The sequence below is a fragment of the Thyridium curvatum genome, assembly GCF_004353045.1.
Source record: "Thyridium curvatum strain D216 chromosome Unknown NODE_81_length_187271_cov_78.157168, whole genome shotgun sequence".
NCBI classification, from domain to species: Eukaryota; Fungi; Ascomycota; class Sordariomycetes; order Thyridiales; family Thyridiaceae; genus Thyridium; species Thyridium curvatum.
This window is the reverse complement of record NW_022156836.1, coordinates 48,515-69,293: the sequence shown is the minus strand read 5'-3', so window position 1 is coordinate 69,293 and position 20,779 is coordinate 48,515. Positions and strand designations below refer to the sequence as shown.

Genomic DNA, 20,779 nt, shown 5'->3' with positions numbered 1-20,779 from the left:
AACAGCTGAGAATGAATGAAATTCCTTCATCTGATAACAAAAAACGTGAATACAAACATCATAGCACCATGCCGCACATCAATGAAACCACGCAGGCCATTCCGGCCGTGCCCACGAAGCAGAGCAATGGTGCCGCCAAAATCACCACACAGGAGGACCTTCTCAAGTCCCTCCAAGGGGTCAATGTCTCGCCTCTGTGGGCTCAAATGGCCCGCCTAAACCCGGCTCTGCCTAACCCCACGACAATCCCGTTCATCTGGGAGTATGACCGCATTCGGCCGTACCTTTTGCATGCCGGCAATCTTATCAAGGAGGAGCAGGCCGAGCGCCGGGTGCTCATGCTTGTTAACCCCGAGAAGAGTAAGGAAATCGCATCATCCAAATCTTCCGCCTACTGACATCTTACAAAGGCGCTCCTTACACGACTGACACTCTCTATGCTGGTCTCCAGCTTGTCATGCCTCGGGAGACGGCGCCGGCGCATCGCCATTCTGCGTTTGCCGTGCGCTTCATTATTGAGGGCCAAGGCGGTTTCACGGCAGTTCAGGGTCGCCGCGTGGCCATGAAGCCTCGTGACGTCCTGGTGACTCCCCCTTGGAACTGGCATGACCACGGCAAGAAGGGCGCGGGTGAAGAGGGAGGAGACGACTCCCCGGTCATCTGGCTGGACGGCCTGGACCTGCCCGAGTTTGTGCATTTCCCTGTTCATTTCAACGAGCACTACAGCGAGTCCCGCTATCCCGCAAAGGATGCGGATGACTCTCCTATCGTCTTCCATTGGGACAAGGTCGAGGCAAAGCTACATGCCGAGCCGGGGTCGTGGGCTGCTGTTCCGTATCTGAGGGAGAACGGCGAAGAGAGTAAGTCGAGGTCCGCCGCGCACCCGTCGCGATCACATGTACTAATATCTGAATAGTCGGACGGACAATCGGTGCGTTGGCAGAACGCCTGGAAGCTGGATGCGAGTCACCCGCTGTTCGCGAGACCGCCTCTTCGGTTTACCATGTCATTGAGGGCACTGGCCACAGCATCATCGGAGACAAGAAGATCTCATGGAAGCAGGGCGACACTTTCTGTATCCCTGCTTGGCACAAGTATCAGCATTTTGCTGACGGCAAGCGGGTCTACCTCTATCGCTTCCACGACAAGCCTATGCTCCAGGCTCTTGGGATTTATCGGTATGAAGGTCAAGATCCCGAGACGCTTGCCGTTGTGTATTGAATAGCATCTCGTTGTCTATGTTAGATTCTAGTATGAAATTATCACGATTGTCTTGGGCGCATAAATGAAGACCAATTTTCCCAGCGCCCTCCAGATGAGCTTATCAAAAGTATACAGGACTTGCGTGAATTAATTGATGTCTTGCTTGGCGTCAACTTGAAATTGCTATTCCGCTTTACAGGCCAATGCTTGAAGTCTGTCCAACTCTGTTCAAAAAAGCATTGTCGTCTACTAAGAATTGTCGATACATAGAGTGAACATAACAGATCTGTGCTGACTAGTATGCATACAATCAAATTCTGGTTTGGATTGGGGGGATATATCTGTGCTTTTCGAGAGAAATTGATCTATTTAATGGGCTCATGATAAGCTTTTCTTGAAAGAAGAGAGCTTGGGCTATTCAATGGATTGGACAGCTTCGAGATCAATGCCCGTTTGCCTTTACTCCACTCCTGCGCTCGCTCAAGACTTGGTCCACATGGGCCGTCATGTCATAACTAATAGTTTGAATGCAATTAGCTCCTGCACACTTGTAATGCTCGATGGTTCCACTCACAGGTTCATTTCATCTATCGTGAGCTTGTCATCTTCGGCGGAAACATGGTAGACCGGCAGGTCAGTGTTGCTTGAGAATCCTATACCGGACCTGTCAGCTACAATCTCTCACAAATCTGCGCAGATACTCCAGGTGCAAGTGTCGAGATGGAATCTGGAGCTTACCGATGCGTTCATTGATGTTCTCTCTAGCCCTGGCAGAAGCTGCCTGGACCTTGGTACCTCTTGGCTTCCGCACCTGCTCAAACACCTCGAGTGCTTCTCGGATGTCTCCATTGAAGTTCTTCTTGCCAAAGACAAGACCCAGGCAAGCAGCATCCTCAATGGCCTGGCAGGCACCCTGGCTCTGGTCAGGCATCATCTGTGTAGAGATCATTGGGTTAGCATGTGATAGGAGCGGCGGCTTTGCAAGGTTGATAAAAACATGGAAACATACCGGATGTGCGGCGTCGCCCATGATGCAGGCCAGGCCCTTTTGCCACAGCGGGTAGGGCTCGTGGATCCACAGGCGCCAGGGGCGAACCTCATAACCAATCTCCAAGTGCTTGAACACCTGGCGGTCGAGATCAGGATAGGGTGCCAACAGCTCCTCAACCGTCGCCTCCTGATCCCAGGTCTGCGCCTGGAGATCTCCAGCCTCTCGCGGGAAGAAGCAGTAGTACGACAACAGCTTGCCGCCATTGCAGGGAGACAGAACGATCTTGAAGTGAGTATCGTATCCGCCCCAGTACTCGATGGCACTGTTCTTGGAGTAGTCAACGAGACCAAGCTTGACTGCCTTCTCCGTGTCAACATTGGCATGGAGGCAAGTGCACGTAGCCGGCCGGCGGACCGTCTTGATGCCAAGAACGCGACGCAGAGCCGAACCGATTCCGTCGGCTCCAATCACGACATCATGCTTCGCCTTGTTGCCGTTGGTGAAGGTGATTTCGCCTGTCTCCAGGTTCACATCTTCGGCCATGTGGTTCACCATAAGCTTGGCCGGGGTACCCTCTCCGTGGTTGCCAACGGCGCTGTCCATGAGCATTCGGTGCATGTATTGCCGATGGAACATGTTGTACACCTAACAATGGTTAGTTACTTTTTAAACTCTGAAGCAGTCACATTACGCGATGCAAGAATGATCGCACTGCCACGAGTGATTTCGACTTACATATCCCCAGCGCTCCTTGTAATCGCTCAGATCGTAGACATTGATTGGCTCACCAGTCTTCCAGTCTCTGCTGATCAGCTTCTTCAGCACGACTGGATCACCAAGCTCAATGTTGACCTTCCACTCCTCGAGCCAGCGAGTGCCGTTGGCGGCGCATGAGATGGACGCACCAACCTCACCAGCATAGTCGGCCTTTTCGTAGATTGTCACCTTGTGACCCTGGCGACGGAGAGACACTGCTGCGGCTTGGCCACCAATGCCTCCGCCGACAATAGCAATGTCGAGTTCTTTCCAGTTAGGGTTCGCCATGGCAGTAAGTCAAGATGCAGGATGCAGCAAGTGAAGTTGATGGCACGTGATGACGTTATGGATGTCTGGTTTCAAGTTCCACCATACATGCAACGGCAAGCTCGGGTCTAATCACTTATTAACATGGGTACCTGTGTGAGCTTCTATCCTCCAGAGCTCACAGTTCTGGAATCTGCCGCACGCCGGGTTCTCCGATATAGCCCCGGCATATCATCCTATGGGCACAGGAGGTCCTCTGCGATGTCCATCCGCAGTTCATTCCACCTCGGTCAAAGTGCCTCAAGCCAACCAATAGGAATGGCCACGGTTTCGGAATGCGGGGCGCCCGCATCTGTTCCGACATGGGGCGGACCCGGCACTGATGATCGGAGAGAAGACCGGACTGGTCTGATTGCATGTGTCAGCGCTCTGGACGCAACGATAACACCATCAAAAGTTCACATCGGGAGCAGTTGCAGGGACGTTATCGCAGATCCGACGCCAGCCAAAAAAAACTCACCAGCCTGGAAAAGTCAGTTTACCGAACAAAGCCGCCGCGAACAACCATGGCCTCCTTCAGCAATGTGAAGCAGCTCTTCGACATTCAAGGTCGAAACTACATCGTAACCGGCGGCGCTCAGGGCATTGGATTTGCCATTGTTCATGCGCTTGCTCAGGTCGGGGCCAACGTGGTCGCATTGGACATCCAAACTAAGCCCAATGCAGACTTCGACTCGGTCGCGAAACAATTTGGCGTCAACATCCGTTACGTCCAAGCGGACGTCACGGACGAGAAAGGCCTTGGAGCTGCCTTCCAAACCGCCTTCGGCATCTTGGGTACGGTTCACGGGCTAGTCACATGCGCTGGAATTGCGCTGGAGAAGGCTTTCGAGCAGACCTCGTGGGCCGAATGCCGGAGGATCCAGGATGTCAATGTACGTGACCTCTGATCCAAGTGAATACTTCGTAAAACGATATAGGTTGACCATCGCATATCTAGGTGACCGGCACATATTTCTCTGCGCAGCTAGTAGCAGAGCAGTTCAAGAAACAGGGTACCGGCGGCAGTATTGTCCTGATCGCTTCCATCACGTCACACACTGTCCTCCCTCAGCATCGCATGTCTGCATATGGTGCCTCGAAGGGAGCAGTGCGCATGCTGTCTCAAGCTCTTGCAGTTGAGCTTGCAGGCAATGGCATTAGGGTCAACTCTATATCTCCTGGGTTCATTGACACGGAAATGACACAGGAGGTCCGCAACAAGAATCCGGTTATGGTAGACATCATGAACAAGACTCCGCCCTTGAAGCGGATAGGCACCAGGGACGATCTGATGGGCGCTGCCGTATATCTCCTCAGTGATGCGTCCAGTTACACCACTGCCGGAGACATTGCAATCACCGGTGGTCTCCACGTGCAGATGGCACTTGATTGCCAGCTAGCTTTTTAGATTAGTTTTAAGTCAATCAAAATACCAACTGCTTTCCGTATGTAAACTATAGAATGAGAACAAGTACAAGTCATCAAGTGATCAAAAATGCATGATGGATGAAAATATGGTTGGATAGTGTTTGATTGACTTGGCACTTGCATCAAATTGTGGGCAATAGGACGTCTGATTGCATCAATGGAAATAACTAGCTTTATGGACCTCGGCTTTTATTATTACATCCTGTTTGTGCCAGATTGTACCGTATTCTTATTTGACCTTCTCATCCCGTTCTTGCATCATAGTCGGAGCAACGATGTCCTCGATAAGAAGGGGTTTGCTATTGGCAACTAAATACGGATTTGATATCATTGAATGGGATCTATGATAGGTGATCTATGGTTGAAGGTGGACTAAGGAAACCATCAAGCCTCATCTCCCTTCCAAGAACCCTGTATCCTAGCTTCAATGATAGCGGACCTTCCGCTCTTAACTACAGCAACAGCTTCCGGCAGGATTCTTTGTAGGTCCTTAACTGATCGAACCACAGCTGCGAAGGCGTCGTTGCCTGAAGCCGCACGAGCAATTCCCGAGAAGTCTGGCGTGGGCGAGAAGGATATGTTCAGCTCTTCGTTTGACACCTGAGATCCATGCCCAGTCGGGTGCACCAGCTCAAGCGAGTTTCTGGGCGCGTTCCAACCTAATTAAGCATTGATGTTAGCGGCGTGTGCATGCCGATAATGGAGAGCGAAATTTGTTGACGTACCTTTGTTGCTAAGGACCACCGTGAGGGTTGGCAGGCGGTATCTCCTCGCGATCCAGTAGACGGTGCCGGGCACACCGAAAAGGTATGTGCCATCGCCGACGATCTCGGTTACAAACTTCCCTTTCCCTGCTCCACCGGCAAGCCAATCTGACGCCAATTTCACTCCAAGGGTACCGCCCCCAGACCAGCCAAGGCCGCCACCGCCGCCATTGACGAGATTGCCAGGTTGGTCAACCCGGATCTGGTCATAGACAAACATGGCGTTGGTAACAGCCTCAATACACCAAATTGTATCCTCCGGGCATGCCTTTCTTAGCTCCGAACACAGGTACGAGGTAGTAGGCGGGGAAAGCTCGTCTGCCGGAGCAGATGCAAGCTTGTCGGCCGCAAGAATCTCTTGCTCTCGAACGCCTTGCAGATCGCGCCAGCGGGAAGCATACGGCTCCTGGCTGGCCAATTGAGAATACTTGCTCGATGACTGGATGAAGCCATTGAGCTGTCGCAGTGCCGTCCCGGCATCAGCTCGATATCTGTATGCTGCTGGGATATAGTGGAGGGGGATGTTTTGCTTGAGAGGGTCAACGTCGATCTGGATAATCTGAACCCCTGGACTGAGTTTGCACTGGGTTGGGATCCAAGGCACATCGCAGTCGAGGACGACAATAGCATCAGCATTGCTGATGGCGGCATGCTTGCCAATGCGTACACCAATGTACGATCGATGGCTCCAGGGAAAGCATACGTCGCTGCCAAGCGCGTCGAGTACCCGGACTCCAGGAATCGACTCAACAAGTTTGACCAGCTCGGGCACAGTCTCGTGGTTGCGACCGCTATATCCGACAATGATCAACGGTTGCTTAGCGTCAGCGAGGAGCGACACGATTCTTTCGACCCCATCCTGGGGCAATGCTGCGGGCGCAATGCCATGCCAGACTGACTGATCCAGATCGTAGGGCTCGATATCCTCTTCCATGGCTTCCCGAGCCCCAACAAGATAGGAGGGTCCCTTGGGATCACTGGTTGCCATCTGCAGCGCCCGATTGACTAGCTGCTTGACATTCTTTCCAGTCTTGATCTCGCCGGTATAGCGACAATATTGGGCGACAATCTGCTTTTGGTCGGGCACATCCTGAAGCCAATGGATGTACTCCGTCCTTGAACCTCGAAGCTCTCCCTCCAAAGTGTATGGCGATAGGCCAGCAAACACAAGAACAGGCGAGCGAGCGACGGATGAGTTGTGCATCGCACAGCCTAGCATCTGGGTGCCGACATCTACGTGGACAAGCACGCACTGCGGCTTACCCGTAAGACGAGCAAAGCCGTCCGCCATGGACATGGCAACCATCTAGCGGCTCACTTAGCATGATTTCCTACAACTAAGGCGGATAGGGGTTGACGAACCTCGTGAGGACATGTGATGACCTTGGGAAATTTGCTGGCCCCGCCACCGGCTCGTCTCGTTTCGGCGGCGAGCGCCTCCATGATGGCGGGGTGATCCGAACCAAGGTTCACGAATACATAGCTGACACCGGCCTAGACATTCATTAGAACATATTACTGAAGAGGGGCGTGACTAATCGGTTGGAAATATCCCGAAACCGAAAAGCGGTCTCGCAAGATGCAACGCCCTACGCACCTGAGCCAACGACTCAAAAAAGGCCGAAGACGTCGAGTACATTGCTCTAGATCTGATAGTTAGCATCATTAGAAAAATAGGATGTCTCTGTTACTCTTACATTCTGATATAATGCCACGGTGGGGTGGATAATTGCTGAGGACTGAATGGGCTGATGCTGCAGGTGTTGGGGCTTGGGGTTCATCAGATGTACGCACTGACCAACAGAATGATTGTTTATGTTGAAGGGTAGCTTTGTTGTAAATACCTGCTTCGTGTAGTCGATTTCAGGTCTAGGAAGTCAATCGTCCTGGAATGACTCCTTAGGGCCAATGATGACCGGCCGGAATCGCAATCGGAACACCGGAAAGGACGGCGGCGGCCCGCCTCGCCACTAGCAAACCCCGGATATACCACTTAAGTGGCAGTCACCGATGGAGCCTTTACACAGTGATATCCTTGAACTATCCTTGGCGGGAGTAAGATTAATTAACAACTTCATTCGAGCCCCACAGGAACTGACAGGCAAATACTTGAAACTTCGAAGTAATTTGCAGCCTTCTCTCCTCGTGATCGGGTATCCTTGATACCGCAACACAACCAAACTCATAACCACCATGGCTGCCGCTCCCACACCTTACACAACTCGCCCTCAGTATTCGTCGAGCGTTCTCGTGAGGGGGACGCCGGAATATGAACGATGCAGACGAAACAACCCGAGCTCGGCAACCCCTGAACGATATCCTCGCGAAATACACCTCCCGAAAACACCTCAGGATGTTGCAGCTGCCCTGCGCAAGGCCACTGAACTTGGTGTCCATGTTGGCATCCGAAGCTCCGGCCACATCTTTGGCCTTGGCGCGCTAGTGCATGATGGTATCATGATCGATACTTCGTTCCTGAACCGCGACATCGCCTACGACACTGATACGCAAGAAATCGCCTTTGGGCCTGCGGTCAGAGTTGAGGAAGTGGCGGGCAAGCTAGCAGAGATCAACAGATTCTTTCCGCATGGACATGCCCCTACTGTCGCGGCGGGAGGATTCCTGCTCGCCGGTGGACAAGGCTGGTTCGTGCGAGGCTGGGGTGCCACCGCTCAAAGCTGGATCACCAAGATGGAAATTGTTGTCCCCAGCGGCGAGGTCGTCACTGCAAGCCGTACCGAGAACAAGGACCTATTCTGGGCAGCTCGAGGAAGTGGCCTTGGGTTCTTCGGCGTTGTGACCAGGTTTTGGGGCCGAACCATCCCGAGATCAACACTGTGGGAGCGGAACTTCACTTTCGAAGTTGGAAACAAGTATGAAGCGTTGATGACGTGGGCCCTGACGAAGGGAGACGAAACTCCCAAGTACGGCACAGATCTCAACCTCACCATCTACTACCCCGAGAAGTATGACCCAAATTGTTCCGGCGACGACATCCCGAACCCGGCGACGCTGCATATGAGTCTCAGCCTGCTCTGCTATGCCGATACCAAGCCACAGGCGAAGATCCTGCTGAGTGCATACGACGACATGCCAGCCGAGATCAAAGATGCCTTGATTGAGATGAAGCCGGTCACCAAGACGTCATTCCAGCGCATCTTCCAGACGAAGCGCGGCTTCATTGGCCTTGGCGGCGACAAGCGTTGGTCTATCTTGAGCATGCTCAGTGAGCCTTCCGTCCCGATGCCAAAGGTATGTTGGCTGTGCACCTGGCCCCCCTTGTTGTCGTTACACTCTATTAACAATCCCACTCAGCTCCTTTCTTACATCAAACCCGCTATGCTGGAGCTGCCGACACGAACCTCGGTTGTCTTCATTTGCACATGCGACATCGTTCCCGACGAGGTTGATTCGGCCGTGACCATTCCGCAGCAGTACTACATATCGACCATCACCCAGTGGACAGATCCCAAGCTGGAACCCCAGATCTATCAGCCGATGCGGGACCGGTACCGCCGTGCGCTCCCAGTATCGGCTGGAGTGTATGTTGCTGACTACGATGTTACGTGCGATGATGCAAATGTGAGTGCCCTTCGCAATCGTGAACGAGAAGCACACGTTAATTGCTAATACCCTTCTAGGGCAAGGTCATGTCGGATACCGCGTTGGCGAGGTTCTTGAAGATCCGCGAAAAGTGGGATCCTAAGGGCATCTTTCCGAACTACAAGAAGTTCATCGAGACCCACAACAAGATCAACCAAGGCTTGCACAAGGCCAAGATTTGATCGGGAAGAGGGCACGTCTATGTAAACAGTGATAGTGCATTCGTCGGCCATCGTGTGTAGATAGTATACTTTGAATTCATTCTGGCGACCCTGCCAGCTTTTGTTTTGACTTATCGTTACCTCAGTATGTTGATCTCAGTGCTGTTGATTGACTAACAACATAATGGTTTCTAGAACGACTCTTTATTATTGGGAGGAGATGCCGCTCGCTGCGGCACTACCACCCAAATGTTAGAAACACAGTCTTCTCCGCCGTTAACGTCGCCAAATATAAGACGCATGTCAACACTTTCACATGGTCTTCATCCTCAAAAGGCGTGTTCCCCCTTAAATCATATTGAAATAACTACTTTTCTAATTTGCGAGTTGACATTTATCGGCCACGCCGAGCCACTCTTGAGTAATTCCCTTGTAATCCCGTGGCTTGTAGGGCTCAACAAGCTCGGCCATCGTCGTACCCTTGCGATGGTTCTTGATACCGAGGTCGTTGAGCAACATGTCCACATAAGGGAGTGCGTCGAATGCAAAGTCTGGCAGGCTGTCTCCGTATCCGCAGGGGTACCTCCACTTGCCGAACTGCGTATGCAGCAGGACTTCTTTGACGACCTCGTCCTGACTTTTCGGCTCCCTGCTCAGCTTTCCGTCGAAGTACGCTGATATCCAGAGGGCCTGTGCATTCGCGAATGATGCGGTGCTGGTAGTCGAGACCATCCCGGCAAAGGCCAGGTTACGTCTGTTGAAATGCGACGGGGGGACCATGAATCGGTAATAGCGGAGGGGCTCACTCTTGGTTCGCTCGTACCGCAGCACCGGCTGGTTCCTCAGGATCGGGAATCGCTCGAGGACCTCTTCGTCAGCTTCCTTGCGGAGCCGGGCCTGCTCCTCGGCAGGAATTGGCAACCCTAGCCCCTCGAGCTCCACACCCTCGAAGGTCATTGTCGACTCCTTTCTCCACCCAGTAGCACAGCAAATGACATCTGCCTCGAGCACCTTGCCGTTTGAAAGGAACACCTGGCTGCCATCTAGCTTGTCGATGTCCGCAATGTGTGCTCGGATCCTGCCTTTCTTGACCAGATCCCAGAGGCTGGAATCAAAGTTGTGAATGCCAACGCCGCTGCCAGTCCAGAAGGCGGGCTGCCAAGGCTTGAACTTGAACAGCTCGGGGTCGGTATCGAAGCCATGAGTTTCGATGACCTCGTTGTTCATGTTGGCCCACCAGTTAGCGGTAATGAGCCGGCCAAGACCGTTCTTCTGTAGCCATTCACGAGCCACCCCATACCCATCTTCCGCACCCCATGGCGTTGGACTGAACCACGTGAGGCAACGCGTGTGCAGGAGCTCTTCCATCATGCGACGGAACGGAGTAACATGCCCAGGGACGAGCCAGACCGGTCCCTGACCCGACGGACGAATCAAGAGGTCGACTTGCGCGTCGCCTTCGGTCGCAAAGGCATACGCACAATCGTATGCGGATTTTCCGCAGCCGACAATCACGACGCGCTTCGCCGACTTTGCCGTCTCTCCGTGCTCACAGAAGCTCTTGGCGTGAAATTTCAGTCCAGTGAAGGACTCCTCACCCGCATAAGTGGGCAGGTTGGGCTGCGAGGTGAGGCCGGTCGCAATGATAAGCTTGGCAGTCCTGATGACCGTCTTGGCTCCCGATATCTCGGCAGATAGCTCCCAGGTGCCATCTGGCATCTGCTTCGCATGCCGGACAAAGGCGTTCAACTTTGTTCGCTCGTACACGCCAAACCTCTTGGCAAAGTCTGTCAAGTATTGGTGCAAGACAGCTGCTGGAATGTGTTGTCCGTGTTTCACTCCGTAGACCTCTTCCAGCATGGGGAAATCGGGATGCTCGTAGGAGCCCCAGAAGTTGTTGGATTTGAGACCAGGGTAGAGCCGGTCTGCGGACCAACTACCGCCGAAGCTGCTGGCTGATTCGAGAACCAACAGCTTCTCTTCCGGGTGGATTTCAAGCCGCGTCTTTGCGGCTGAGAGGCCGAACCAACCTTCATCCCTCTCAATTAGTATCCCAGATGTTGTCAATTGCTTCAGAAACAAGTTGCTTACCGGCGCCGATAATTACCACATCGTAGGTGTCCATTGTCGCGAATGAGGAATGGCGTCTCCGCTACAGTACTGAAAATGATAGTGCACTTTGGTGGCGGGTCAGGCAGTTACTCCGGGAAACACGGATGTTATTAGAGCCCAGACGGCCGTCACTGGACGGGATCCCGACTTCTTCCATCGTGCACGCATTGCGATACCGTGGAGCCAATAAATCGTACGGTGCCTGGCTATCAGAACCTTGATGCATATTGATTGCTAGGTCCGGACATTCCTGTTGCTCACGTCTTTCCGTCGGAAAGGATCTGCCCACTTTTTTGACACTGAGGTCGCATTTGGTCGGGGTAGAAGCGGAATCCGGGGAAGCGCTGCCGAACATCACTCTCCACAATTCTCGACTACCGCTCATCTCCGGCGGAGTCTTGGGAAATCCCAGGTGAACTGAGCCACTGCTGCCAGAGCAGCTTGCCTTGGATGCTTACGTTGCTTCAGACACGGTTGGTGAAGCTCACGGGATCCCGTTCATTCCAGGGTTCACCTCTCGGATCCCTCGGATGTTGCGACTGACGGGTCTCTATATGAGCGGCCGGTCAACATTAGATAGGTACAATTGAAGTGACACAAAAACGACACATTCATAAACACTATTGAAATTGGAGCCATGCCTTTCAACTCCTGGGCATCTCGCCTCTATCTGGATTGGCGGGAGCCGCCCTTTCTAGATACAATAGTGGGAATAGCCTCAAAGGACCAGTACCTCTTAACCAACGAGCCTGATTGGAGGACCTATAACTTCGGCAAACACTATGGCTTCTCTTACTACGGCGACGAGGGACCTGGTATGCCGTTCCATGTGCAAGCCGCGCTCCTTGAGACTTAGTTGCGGAACCTGAAGCCAGGGTGGTGCCAATCAAGATCCTGGATCTCACTAAGGCTTAGCCCTGCCAATTCCGCTTGAACATCCCTCTGGTCTCGCTTCTTGTTCTCGGCCTTTATCCAGAAATACATTCCAAGTGCGAGTATGAACATAGTAGACTGAGCTGCCAGGTTCAAGCCATTGCCAATACGGTACACTGGAGAGTCGAATGGGAGGAACGCCCAGGTGGAGATGAGGCTGCCGAAATTGCTGAGCATGACCGTGAAGGCGATACCAGACGAGCGGGCAGTGTCCGAGACCAAGTTGGCCGACACGTGAGAAGTCGTCATGGCACCGTAGGCGTAGATGCCGCAGACTGGCAGGAAGGTCGCTGCATATCGCACGTGAGCAGCCGATGTGGCAAGGAACATTGAGTATCCTATCATGGAGAAAGGTGCGCAGAGGATGAGGAAGATGCCTCTCTTGTCAAGCTTGTAGCTGAGGAAACAGATGGCGAGGCACATGACTGTCCCGAGGGCGTATGGTGGTACGGTCAGGAGCTGTTGATCGACGACCGTCCTCTTCGGGAAGATGGTTGCAACGATTGTAGGGAGGAAGAACGCCAGTCCCTGTACCGTAATGTTGTTCAGGAGGAAGATCATAGCAGTGGTGATGGCAATGGGACTCGTGAGTCCGCGCTTGAGCTTTGCCCGGGTGAACTTGTCCACGACCTCAGTCGTTGCGATTCTCTCTGATTTGACGCGGTCATTCGCTAGTGTCTTCTGCTCCTCTGTCAACCACCTTGCGCTCTCGGGTCGGTCGGTCAGGGTGCCCAACGCGACGATTCCGACAACGACAGTGACGATTCCTACAGGGTTGCTGTTAGCCTATGCAGGAGGCACAGCAGGAACGACTCATTATCAGGCCCTACCCTCAATGAGGAAGATCATCTTCCACGAATGGACCGACCCCACCCCTGGAAGTCTGAGAATTGCAGAGGCAAGAAGTCCGCCAAAGGCGCCGGCCAGCGAGGCCGAGATGATGAAGAGAGACAGACGGAACGTCAGCTCGCTTCGTCTGTACCAGCGAGATAGATAGTAGACAGTTGCCGGTAGCATAGGGGCTTCGAAGATGCCGAGGAGGAATCGGAGAGCGCAGAGCTGGGAGAAGTCATTGACAAATGCCGTGCCGATGGTGCAGATCCCAAAACCGATGCAACAGATCGGGATGAACCAGCCAGGTCCAATCCACTTGCAGACCATGTTGAGCGGGATCTCAAAGGTGATATAAGAGATATAGAAGATCGATAGGCAGGCGTTGTACTGGTAGCCTGACATACCAAGATCTTTCTCAAGTCCGGCAAGTCGGGAGTTGCCTATGCAGAGTGGTCAGCTACTTGGAACCATAACCAGCACGCCGGTGTCGTTTGCTATATATAGAACCATACCGATATTGGAGCGATCGATGAAGCAGAGCACTGGACGCCACGGTCAGATCACTATCTCGATGTGAAACATAAGCACTTCCCCAGACTTACGATAGACGATGCTGACCAGTGGCATCAAGTACCAATCGAGCTTCACGCGAAGCTTGCGCTCGGCAACAGGGTCGAACACGACCTCTGCCTGATCGTACCTACATTAAATGATCCCAGTCAGCAACCGCATTCATTAACCTTAGATTTAACCTTAGATTCGTCGCCCGGGACTCACTGCGCATTCTTCTCCAGACCATTGTCGGTGCCGGCATCAACTATTTCGAGAGAGCCTTTCTTCTCCGTGTAGGTAGCCATGTTCATTAAAGTGTGGATAAGCTTTTGAACGCTTGGACCAAGGTCTTTGATGAGAACCAATCCCAGTTTGCTGAATAGATTGCCTCTGAAGGTTGGCGGAGACGTCTCTCTTTAAAGATCGCCACTTTTAGCGTACTTAGCTGAAAGTCAATGGCTGGCCGCCTCCGTGATATCCCCGGTCGCGTGCAACCATCAGGGAATATTCAAGACATGGCGATAAGAAACTCTGGGGTACATGTACTGGGCGCCAAGATGGCGGAATGCGGCACAGAAATGCACCTCCTTGTTCCGACGTCAGGAACCGTCCCGACAATCCAAATAATGATTAGAATCCGCCAAATCCTTTCAGATCGAACAACGTTATCAAGTTCAAATCTAACCAAAAAAGGTTTCCAAGTATGTGATTGGGTCTAGATAGGAAACGCTGAGCCTTAGCATTCGACTTCGCGCGAGTCTGGATTCACCAAGTCCGGGGATATCATCCGTCGAACCCGAAGGCTTCCCAATTCCGCAGCACCTTTTCCTTGACTTCAGGAGGGTACGAAGTGTCAAAGTCGACCTTAAGGAAGTTCGGGCCATCTCGATACTCCATAGGAAAAAGGCAATCCGAAATGGTCTTTCCACCCCGCGTCGGATCGCCACCCCCGTGAGATTGATAAGGCGTTAGTGGCAGGGCGGGCGCGTCGTCAAAGGCGTAGTCGTCCCGTACTGGGCGACAGCGGGTCACGAACGCCCAGGTCAGCTCCGTATAATTGTAAATGTCCACGTCCTCACCGACAAGGAGGAACCGATTGACGAGCATGGAGCACTTTTGAGAAAACAAGAGATTGCCTAACTGTGTGCAAAAGTCCCTCGACGTGGTCTGGAGAGCTCGCAGCTTTGGACCATCGACTTGCAGGGCACACCAGGTGGCCATGGTCTCCAAGGGTGCGTATGCATCCCTGATGGGGAGGTTGTGAGCTTTGCAGAAGGTGAGTATCTCGGCTGCTGCCAGGGCCGCAGTTGTGTGCTGTATAGGCGTGTTAGTGAAATGTTCGAGGTTTGAAGGCTTAGAGTCTGTCAAAAGGAATAAGGGCCAGACTTACAGACTCGTCAGTAATTCGTCCGGGAACGGAAACCGGAAAGATAGGGTTGTTTCTATAGGTGATAGCTTCAACTCGGAATAGTGGCATCTGGCGACGGTCATCGTCAAATGCGTAGCCGAGGTAGTCTCCAAAAGGGCCCTCAGCAGCCTTCTCGTTCAGAGACATGAAGCCTTCCATGACGATCTCGCTGTTCGCGGGCACCATCAAGTCGCTCAGCTCACACTTGACGACGTCCAGAGGCTTTCCAACAAGCGCTCCCACGTATTCTCCTTCCGACACACCCTCGGGGATAGGCATAGCCGCAGCTATAGTTGCGGCTGGGGGGATTCCGAACGCAAGCGCCCACGGAACCTCGGTCTTGCCCAGCGCGCGCCACTTCTCGCGAACGACATAGTTGTGCTGCCTAGGGTTCACCTGCGCTACAATGTGATTTTTGTCGTGTATCATGCCTCGGAATATGGACCAGTTGGTCCATGTCTTGTCTGGTGTCTGCAGGATATGAACGCCGTAGGTCTGGATATACTTGCCACCGTCTTCCTGGTGGAGTAGTGGAGCCGGCAGCGCGTGGAGGTCAATCAGCTTCGGATCCAGAATCTTGTTCTCCTTGCACGGTCCTGTCGTCAGGACGTTCGGTGGAAGCGGGCTGCAGAGCTTGGCAGCTTGTGTCCTGGCGCAAATCTCCTGCCACGATGCGTCTCTGGGCAGGCCCAAGTTCCGGGCGACCCGCCCAAACCTGTCCTTGCCGTGACCTCGTAGACTCGCCGCGTTGCCGAAGACCCTCCAGAGCCCGTTCTTGGAGCCTTTAACGTTGGTAAAGAGAGGTGCCTTGTTGTTGGTTTCGCTCACGCGCCTGACGATAGCTCCGATCTCGAGATGCGGATCAACCTCCTGGTTGATCTCGGCCAGGTCGCCATCCTGACGGAGGAGGTCTATAAAGGAACGGAAGTCAAGCTGGGCGTTGACAGCTGCGGCATCAGCTTGTCGTTCCTGTGTGGACTGGGTTGCCATTGCTGAACAATTTTGATGGATCGCTGGTTGACAGAACAGAAACGCGGTGTCACCTTGTTCAAGGACAACAAAGCATCATCAACATTTAAAATACGTCATTGACATAAAGAACTGTTTCTATCACAATGTTATACCGAAAAGAGACAAGAGAGGCCCCGGAACAGCGGAATGGGTGGAGTGCATCTGATTTATGGGTCTACCGCGAGTCTAGACCAATGAGGATCTAATGGCAACAACCTACCAGTGTTGATGATAGAAGGGCGACTCCCATTGAGAGAACAGCAGTTGAGTTTTCAAAGAATGTAATGAACGGGTTTACAATATGGCCCATACTGCAACTCGATTTCATTGCTTGCGGCGGCCGGCTTCTGGTGTGAGGGTTGTCAGGGAGTCGCGATTCTCCTCCCCGGCCTGGGCCATGGTGTCGCGAGTATCACTTTCCCACCAACGACGTAACGCTTCATCCTCAAAACCGCGATTCAGCAAACACAATCCATACCTCTCTTCACATGGGCACAGTGGTGCTATCCCCGAACCTTCCTCGCCATCCTCGACTTATGCACCGAGCCGCCCCAAGAGGCTCGTGGTGGGCGTCACCGGCGCCACGGGGACAGTCTTCGCCATCCGCCTGCTCGAGATCCTCCGCGAGCTGGGCGTCGAGACGCACGTGGTGATGAGCAAGTGGGCGCTGGCGACGGGCAAGTACGAGACGCCGATGCTGGACGCGGACGTCAGGCAGCTGGCGACGCACTCGTACTCGCCTCGGGACCTGTCGGCGCCCATCGCCAGCGGCTCCTTCGTGCACGACGGCATGCTGGTCGTGCCCTGCAGCATGAAGACCCTGGCCGCCGTCCGGACCGGCTACTGCGACGACCTGATCTCCCGGGCCGCGGACGTGTGCCTCAAGGAGGACCGCCGGCTGCTGCTGGCGGTCCGGGAGACGCCGCTGAGCGACGTCCACCTGGACAACATGCTGCACCTCCGGCGGGCCGGGGCGGTCATCTTCCCACCCGTCCCCGCGTTCTACACGAGGCCCAAGTCATTGGACGACATCATAACGCAGAGTGTGGGCCGCATGCTGGACTCGTTTGGAATCCACACCGACGGGTTTGAAAGGTGGGACGGCTTCGATTGGAAGTCCAAACAGATGTCGTGATCGCCCGGGTGCGTGATATCCTCTTAGTTGTGGTACCCTCCCGACGCTCCCGTTGCATCACAGGTACCGATGCCAGCACCACATGTATAGATACCTAGGAGATAGCCGCTAGATAACAGGTGCCATCACGTCCGGTCTCATCATCGAATCAATATCAAGGTTGAATCGACGCTGCACATTCTACGGGATATGATCATTTCAGATTCAGGCCACCCATCACACCCTTGCCGAGCCCTCTGCGTCACCCGGCATCCCCGAACGCTTCCAGAGTCGCTGGTGGAGGAAGAGGCCTTATCTCCCCCTGTTCCGATATACCCCCGGAACCCCTCAGACCGTCACACGCGCTAAGCACACTAATTGGATTGGAGCAAGCGGGGGGGACTTCTTTAGTCTGCAGGAGAGGCATGGGGTCCTCCCCAACGCTGGTGGCCATGACAAATTACTGACTGGAGTACCCCATGGGCCTGTACCCCGCATCGACGCTGATCACTCGGGACCCCTGCGACTACGGGGGCAACGAGTCCAGGGAGGTTGTGGGGGAAGGCCATCCTGGGGAGACAGGACAGTTGTCCCCCAAGCAGCGCTTCTACCGACTGCTCCGGAGGAGAGGTTCTCACAGGACAAGGGCATTCAGTTCAGAAAGATTACCATGGATATAGAACAGGCTAGAAGACTGTTGACCAAGCGATCAAAAGAATGTATGTACATGTAATACAACTCTGCCAGAAGGAGAAGGTTGAACCAGTCAAACTCCGGGGTCCCCAGATACAATCTCGCTTACAGGCCAGCTTCTGAGAAGAAGGTCGTGCCGTCGCAGATTGGCCAGTCAAATGAAAACCATTCGGCAAGATCCTGGTTGCTCGCCGCGAATTCGTCTCCAGTGATGTCCACGACGTCCGTCATGCAAAGCCCCATATTATCCCGCGCCGGAGCCGTCGTCTTGGAGACCGCCGTCCAGTTCATGTAGCGTGAATCGTCAAAGTGGGTTTGCAGCGCGACGCCCGAATTCGGTTGTGTAGATGTCGGCCTGCTCTGCCCGGCTTCCTTGAGGGTCTCGCCGTTCATACCCATAAGCTGCGACGTCGAGATGTCGTTATCTGAGACAAATCGACTGGCATTACCAGTAATCGGGAGCATGTTGTCACCGAGGCCGAGTCCGCTTCCCATGATAGAGCCGCCGGCGTTGTTCTTGTAGGCGGCCTGACCATTCGTTTCAGCATTGCTGGCGCCATTTGTGCTGCCACTCTCTTGCGAGTTGCCGGACCGAGAAAGGTTGTCCACTCGGCTCTTCATGGAGATGAGGCGCTTCCACAGCTTCCGAGAAGCACACGATAGCTCGCGGTAAGTAGCCGACAGCTCCAGCGACTTCTCGTAGATCTGCCGTACTGTCGTAGCAAAGTCCGAGGGGAAGTCTGCGTTGTTATTTAGCTCGGTGTGATGTTGGTCCTCGAACGCGATCACGAGGGCAAGTAGTGAACATGACGATGCAAGGAAGTGCTGGAACTGGGGGTGTTGCTTGCGATACGTGTCGGTCATGCTGTCGAGGATGGAGAGCGTGGTTACCGAGTCCGTGATGAGCTCTAGAGCCGGCTTTATCTTCTTGCAAGCGATGGAGGCCGGTGACGACAGGAAGAAAGGCCTGAGAATAATAGCCCTCACGGCGTTGGCGCGAAGGTAGAGCATGGTAGTCCAGGAAGGGGGTCGGGTGGAGGGTGCCTTCTGCCAGACCAGTGCATGGCTGAAGTCTTGGTTGTCGAGCGTTTTCCTTCTCCATTGTTCGATGTGGCAGACAGTAATCTCAAAGGCGTCGTCGTCCTGGCAGCTCTCGCCTTGAGCAACCCGCGAGATGGGTTCGTTGAACTTGTGGCTCATGAGTGTAAACTGCATCATTGCTTTGAGGTAGGGATTCTGAGTCTGTCGGGACGAGCAAGTCAGCACCAAGCTTCTTCTTGGTGGGGGAAGTGGAAAACATACGGCACCGGGCTGAGCTGAATCGAAATCCGTCACCTGGAAATTCGACGGCAGGCCGGCCGCAGCGCTCCATTGTCGGTCCAGGATCAGGAGACTGCAAGTCAAGGTGGCGAGCTCCGAGTACCGGCCTTCGCTCTCCATCTGCTGTGATATTTCTCGACTGTGCATGCCCAGCTCCATCGCCATGCGGCCCGCCAAACCGCACATCCGCCATGCCGGCTGCAGTCGGCCGTTGAAGTATTCGTAGAACCCCTGCCGGAGAAATGTCAGTGTGCTGGCCAAAGGGTAGGGAGAAAGAAACCACAACTCACCAGCATCAACGTGATCGACACATCCCTTTCCGTTGGTACAGGACTGAAGGTCTTTGCCATAGCTGCCTCCCTGAATCCGTCGTAGAGCTCCCGGGCCAGACCTGACCGGGACACCGACTCGGCGCTCAACGCGATGGCCAGGGCCAGGCCCAGGACAAGCAGCTCATCCGCTTCACGCACGAGCTCGTCGCGAGTCAGCGGTCCTGCCGTTCTTCCAGCGTCGTTGATCAGTGACCATCCGTACCAGCGGTCGAGCTGCTTCGCCATTCGCTGGATGTCGCAGATGGGATGGAGGCTGCCGATGATCTCCTGGTAGACTCCGAGCAGTCGCCCGGCCTCCTTTTTGGATAGCACGTTGGAGAATAGCAACAAGCCAGGAGACAGCCTAAAGGGAGACATTCCGGTCATTTTATCGGTAGGGCTGAGTTTATCGTTGTCGTTGACAAGGGTGCTGCATTGGTCGTCGTCGTCATCGTTGTCGCTCAATTCGTCGCTCAGGCTCGGGGGTTGTCGTTGGCGAGATGTCGAGCTTGGGTGCTGATCGCGCGACATTGTGATCCTGGCAGCATTGAAGCTGTACTCCGGGCTTGTCGGGCCATAGAAGGGACAGCTCGAGCGTTTGAGGGCGGAGTTGGCCGTCGGCACAGAGCCCGCGGCATCCGCACACGTGGGTGGCTCGACGGACTGGGCCGGCAGCGCGTCGAAGGCGGTCCGGGAACCTTGGCTGTGGCTCGGCGGGGTAGCCTGTGTATCCTGCTTGCTGCCGACGTCGGAAGTGGGATTTTGATTCTTGATGAATGAGGTGAGTGTCGCGAGCTGGTCCTGGAGCGAAAAGACAAGACTCCCGAGCGACGTCAGGGCGTTGTTGTCAGCACTCGACATCGGACCGGGTCCCGTGTCCAGGCACTGGTTGCGAAGCTGTTCGAGGAACTGGAGCTGCGCTTGCTGCTGGTTTACGGTCCCCGTGTTGCCGGAGCCCGAGCCCAGTGTCGGCCCAGACGCAGACGCATTGGACCGTCTGTCGTCGCCATTCCCTGGTGACGAGTAGCGGCACTCCAATGACCGTCCGGCGCAATGCTCGCACGGTCGGCGGCCGTCGCACCGGCCTTTTCGCCGGCGGCATGCGTCGCAGGCTCGGGGAGCGTAGGGAGCGCGTCTCTTGCAGACTTCATGAGTCGCCTGCTGTTGAGACGGCCGCTTCTCTCCCCGCTGAAGCATCATGGACTGTGTCTCGGCCATAGTGCCGAGAAGAGCGCATTCGCAGGTGGACGACGCCCACGGCAGATGAGTGCAAATG

General features: G+C 54.2%; 10 protein-coding genes across 10 annotated transcripts; 4 read left to right on the top strand and 6 right to left on the bottom strand.

The window, feature by feature from the left end:
* Positions 1–68: 68 nt before the first annotated feature.
* E0L32_010248 (uncharacterized protein) lies at positions 69–1,221 on the top strand (the record flags this gene model as incomplete). The annotated part of the gene is made up of 3 exons (XM_031132845.1): positions 69–360; positions 411–860; positions 917–1,221. The coding sequence occupies 3 exons, from the start codon at positions 69–71 to the stop codon at positions 1,219–1,221; spliced, it is 1,047 nt and encodes a 348-aa protein (XP_030989759.1).
* A 424-nt stretch (positions 1,222–1,645) lies between these two features.
* E0L32_010247 (uncharacterized protein) lies at positions 1,646–3,238 on the bottom strand (the record flags this gene model as incomplete). The annotated part of the gene is made up of 5 exons (XM_031132844.1): positions 1,646–1,718; positions 1,778–1,856; positions 1,942–2,137; positions 2,213–2,839; positions 2,930–3,238. 5 exons carry the CDS (start codon positions 3,236–3,238, stop codon positions 1,646–1,648), a joined length of 1,284 nt encoding a protein of 427 aa, XP_030989758.1.
* Positions 3,239–3,783: 545 nt separating this feature from the next.
* E0L32_010246 (uncharacterized protein) lies at positions 3,784–4,667 on the top strand (the record flags this gene model as incomplete). Its single annotated transcript, XM_031132843.1, has 2 exons — positions 3,784–4,152; positions 4,218–4,667. The coding sequence occupies 2 exons, from the start codon at positions 3,784–3,786 to the stop codon at positions 4,665–4,667; spliced, it is 819 nt and encodes a 272-aa protein (XP_030989757.1).
* Positions 4,668–5,071: 404 nt separating this feature from the next.
* On the bottom strand, positions 5,072–7,090 carry E0L32_010245 (uncharacterized protein; the record flags this gene model as incomplete). The annotated part of the gene is made up of 4 exons (XM_031132842.1): positions 5,072–5,346; positions 5,413–6,757; positions 6,814–6,945; positions 7,049–7,090. 4 exons carry the CDS (start codon positions 7,088–7,090, stop codon positions 5,072–5,074), a joined length of 1,794 nt encoding a protein of 597 aa, XP_030989756.1.
* A 554-nt stretch (positions 7,091–7,644) lies between these two features.
* On the top strand, positions 7,645–9,236 carry E0L32_010244 (uncharacterized protein; the record flags this gene model as incomplete). The annotated part of the gene is made up of 3 exons (XM_031132841.1): positions 7,645–8,703; positions 8,767–9,033; positions 9,093–9,236. The coding sequence occupies 3 exons, from the start codon at positions 7,645–7,647 to the stop codon at positions 9,234–9,236; spliced, it is 1,470 nt and encodes a 489-aa protein (XP_030989755.1).
* A 354-nt stretch (positions 9,237–9,590) lies between these two features.
* E0L32_010243 (uncharacterized protein) lies at positions 9,591–11,340 on the bottom strand (the record flags this gene model as incomplete). The annotated part of the gene is made up of 2 exons (XM_031132839.1): positions 9,591–11,245; positions 11,307–11,340. 2 exons carry the CDS (start codon positions 11,338–11,340, stop codon positions 9,591–9,593), a joined length of 1,689 nt encoding a protein of 562 aa, XP_030989754.1.
* Positions 11,341–12,179: 839 nt separating this feature from the next.
* On the bottom strand, positions 12,180–13,951 carry E0L32_010242 (uncharacterized protein; the record flags this gene model as incomplete). The annotated part of the gene is made up of 5 exons (XM_031132838.1): positions 12,180–13,027; positions 13,091–13,534; positions 13,607–13,636; positions 13,697–13,794; positions 13,872–13,951. 5 exons carry the CDS (start codon positions 13,949–13,951, stop codon positions 12,180–12,182), a joined length of 1,500 nt encoding a protein of 499 aa, XP_030989753.1.
* A 478-nt stretch (positions 13,952–14,429) lies between these two features.
* On the bottom strand, positions 14,430–16,044 carry E0L32_010241 (uncharacterized protein; the record flags this gene model as incomplete). Its single annotated transcript, XM_031132837.1, has 2 exons — positions 14,430–14,960; positions 15,037–16,044. 2 exons carry the CDS (start codon positions 16,042–16,044, stop codon positions 14,430–14,432), a joined length of 1,539 nt encoding a protein of 512 aa, XP_030989752.1.
* A 418-nt stretch (positions 16,045–16,462) lies between these two features.
* E0L32_010240 (uncharacterized protein) lies at positions 16,463–17,200 on the top strand (the record flags this gene model as incomplete). Its single annotated transcript, XM_031132836.1, has 1 exon — positions 16,463–17,200. The coding sequence occupies one exon, from the start codon at positions 16,463–16,465 to the stop codon at positions 17,198–17,200; it is 738 nt and encodes a 245-aa protein (XP_030989751.1).
* A 777-nt stretch (positions 17,201–17,977) lies between these two features.
* Positions 17,978–20,721, bottom strand: E0L32_010239 (uncharacterized protein; the record flags this gene model as incomplete). Its single annotated transcript, XM_031132835.1, has 3 exons — positions 17,978–19,114; positions 19,175–19,423; positions 19,483–20,721. 3 exons carry the CDS (start codon positions 20,719–20,721, stop codon positions 17,978–17,980), a joined length of 2,625 nt encoding a protein of 874 aa, XP_030989750.1.
* Between the last annotated feature and the right edge of the window lie 58 nt (positions 20,722–20,779).